Source organism: Austrofundulus limnaeus, unplaced genomic scaffold, assembly GCF_001266775.1.
Source record: "Austrofundulus limnaeus strain Quisiro unplaced genomic scaffold, Austrofundulus_limnaeus-1.0 Scaffold580, whole genome shotgun sequence".
Lineage (NCBI taxonomy): Eukaryota > Metazoa > Chordata > Actinopteri > Cyprinodontiformes > Rivulidae > Austrofundulus > Austrofundulus limnaeus.
This window is the reverse complement of record NW_013952982.1, coordinates 164,483-167,944: the sequence shown is the minus strand read 5'-3', so window position 1 is coordinate 167,944 and position 3,462 is coordinate 164,483. Positions and strand designations below refer to the sequence as shown.

Below are 3,462 nucleotides of genomic sequence, written 5' to 3'. Positions count from 1 at the left end.
AGTATATGTTTATCATATAAAGTCTAATGTTACAACTAATCGGGGATCCCTTTAAATCTAATCAAAATATCTCTTGTTGTTACTTGTATTTCATGTTCATTCTTTATATATCAAAGATAAAATAAGCACCCGATGGAAAGACTTTATATGGAAATACTGGGTTTCTACATAGGATGACTGATTTGGCCAACCAGCAAATGGCTTGGTGGGCCAGTTGTGGCCCCTGGGCCCTACTTTGGTCACCTCTGCTCTAACATTACAAAGATCAACGAGGTCACTTAAAAATGACAAAGAAACATATTTTTTTTGTTTGACAGATCTACTTTAAAAACAAACTAGTTTAATCCTGAAAGTCTCTGATGTGACAGAAGCTTTGAAAAAAAAAAAAAAACAGTGAACTGTGACTGATGACTACTCTGAAAAACAAAACAACAACACAAACCAATCATCACATTTATCTGACACGTATCTAATTCTCCCTCACTTAGTTCGACATCTGGCAGCATCTCTCGGCGTTCCCACGATGCCTTTAGCCGGCAGGTAGGACACTGTTCCTTCGTAATAATGATGAGTCAGGAACATTTTCAAACCTGCAGAACAACAAATAAACAGTTACATCATCTTAAAGCACAGAAGACAGTTCAGTGTGCGAACATATTGAAAAAATAAAGGTTCACCTGACAATTCGTATCTGGCCGGTCCCATCCATCTCTTCCTCTCACTGTCAGTCAGCACGTCGCCATAGAACCCGTATCCCAGCAGGGAGATGGAGTACCGCAAGAAGGTGTTGTTGTGGTGAACCGAGCACACATCCATTGGCTGAGAGTCACCTGAACACACAATAAACACACACATTGAATGTTGGTGACCTCTGACCTCTCAGGCAGCTCTGCATTAAAAGTACATCCTTCTGTAACAGATATTAGCACATGGGCTCAGGAGGACCTCAGAAAACCATCGTCAGTGAACACAGTTCATCTCTACATCTACAAGTTAAAGCTCTATCATGCAAAGACAAATAACAACACCCAGAAACTCCGCCGGCTTCTCTGGACCAGAGCTCATCTGAGATGAGTGTCCTGACCAGTAAAAGTTTAAGCTCTCTTCCTAAAAACATCACCACCTCCCCGTGTATGGCAGGCTGTTGGGACATAAAATGTGCTCCACCCACACTAACATTCCAGATATCTGAAATTTGTTTATAGCTATACATATCAGTTAATTATATTATTTATATACCTATAATTTATATACCTATATTACCTGTAATTATATTCTGACTGGTATAAATGACATCAGATTTACCATTAAGTTGTAGGGAGGCTCCAATTCAACACATCTGCAATAAATTGCTGAATAAGTTATGACAAGTCATTAGAGTTGTAAAGTAACTAAGTACAAATACTTCTTTACTGTACTTAAGTAGAATATTTGGGTATCTGTACTTTACTTGAGTAATTATTTTTCAGCCTACTTATTACTTCTATTTCTTATATTTTCACACAATTATCTGTACTTTCTACTCCTTACATTTTTAAAAAAAGGCAAGAAGTAGAAAGTTGTTACTTTTACTTTATTTTTACTTGTTTTTATTCCAGCTTGTTATTGTAAAAAATAAATACTATCCATAAAAACTGTGCCTCCTAGATAGAATGAATTTAATATGGTTGGAAAAGTATAAATACTTTTACTTTTAATGCTTAAATACAAAAATAACATACTCAAGTGATATTCCTATAAAAGACTTTAACTTTTACCAAAGTAATTTTTTAGTAAGATACTTTAAGACTTTTACTCAAGTAATTTTCCTAAAGGAGACTTTAACTTTTACCAAAGTAATTTTTTAGTAAGATACTTTAAGACTTTTACTCAAGTAATTTTCCTAAAGGAGACTTTAACTTTTACCAAAGTAATTTTTTAGTAAGATACTTGTACTTTTACTCAAGTATCACTTTGTGGTACTTTATACAACACTGCTACTCGTAAAGTAAATACATGTTTTTCCTGGTTAAATAACAGTAAAAAAATTGAATTTACCTGATCATAAAAATAATGTAGCTGAGTCATGATGTGTAACCTGTTCAGTTCTGGAGTTGTGTTTTACTCTACACTGGATTTATAAGGAGACTCTGACTGACCCACTATGATGTGCAGCGCAGAGGTCACGGGATCATTGGTTCCCACTGTGGCGAAGCAAATGCAGTCAGTTGAACCTGAAACAGACAGACAACATAAAAAATTTTTATATTTAGCGTTAATGACCAGCAGAGAAGAGCAGGACAGGCAGAGTAAAATGATTTAAGACCAACTGCAAACACTGCTGCTTCCTGATTGGCTATTAACTATTGAACTAATATTTGTTTTCCAGCTTCAGGTCTGAATCAAAGGTGTGTTTCTCTAACCAGGTGGATCGTATCTACAGAAACAGAGCTTCAGTCACATCATGTACCAGGCTAAACATCCTGAACTAAACATTTGTTACATGAAGACAGTTTAAAAGACAACTGTGGACAGAAATCAGCATGTCAGAACCAGAGGTGCAGCTCAAAGAGATTGTGTTATTCCTTTTAAAAGGAGACATATCATGCTAAATGCACTTTTTTGCATTTATAAACTATTTTTGTGCAATTACAGTGTTTAGGAGTGTAGAAAACTTTAATTTATTCTGTCCAGTTACTGCAAAGATATTTTTATATTTTTTATGGGTCAAATTTTTCAGTTTCGTCAAAATCTGCTGTTGCTTATTTCGTGTCATTGTTTATTTCGTCACACTTTTTTCTTTGGAACTACCATATATGGTCATGTATTCCTGGCCAACTGGATTTCATAGTCAGCCATTTTTTTCCTCGCTGTGTGATTTTGTAGTTCATAGCGTCATGCCAAATATGCAAGTTCAGAAGTAAAAATGTTTGGTTCTGGGTTGTGTAAACCCACATTATTATCTACAGTACAAAGACTACCAGCGTCAGAGCGTCTTCAAAGTGCCTGGTTAAGTTTTATTTTTCAAGGAAATGGACCCACAGCAGGACAGAAAGTGCTTGTGGACAACACAGGATGAATGTTACAACAACAAGGGTGAGTTATGAACTGTAAATGTGTTTTAACTGTCTAATTTATCTGTTTCTACCCTCTGTGTCGGAATATGAGGGGACAAAGAACAGCTGTGTATGTTTCTTTACCGAACGGGTGCTCAGCACCGTTTTACTTTCACTTTCATCCCACAGTGTAATCAGCGTGTCTGTACTGTTTTTCTTTTTAAAAATGCTGGAGGGTTTCAAACTGTGATCTAAAGTTAACGTCAGCTGTTTTAAATACATTTTGGCCTACATTGTAAAAAAAATTCCGTAGTTTTTACGAAAAAAAACTGGCAGCTGTGGTTGCCAGAATAAATCTGTAAAAAATACTGTGAACATGTAAACTGTTTTACAGAGTTAACTGTAACTTCAACAGTTTTATGATGTA

At 35.7% G+C, this 3,462-nt stretch overlaps 1 protein-coding gene across 1 annotated transcript in view; it reads right to left on the bottom strand.

The window, feature by feature from the left end:
• LOC106530944 (ceramide kinase) overlaps window positions 1-3,462 on the bottom strand; it is a 26,351-nt gene that overhangs the window by 3,046 nt on the left and 19,843 nt on the right. Inside the window, exons 7-9 of the mRNA XM_014026675.1 lie at window positions 2,139-2,213; window positions 678-830; window positions 485-590 (exon numbers count right to left, since the gene is read on the bottom strand). Of these exons, the coding sequence (XP_013882129.1) occupies window positions 485-590; window positions 678-830; window positions 2,139-2,213 (334 nt within the window). The remainder of the gene's footprint in view (window positions 1-484; window positions 591-677; window positions 831-2,138; window positions 2,214-3,462) is intronic.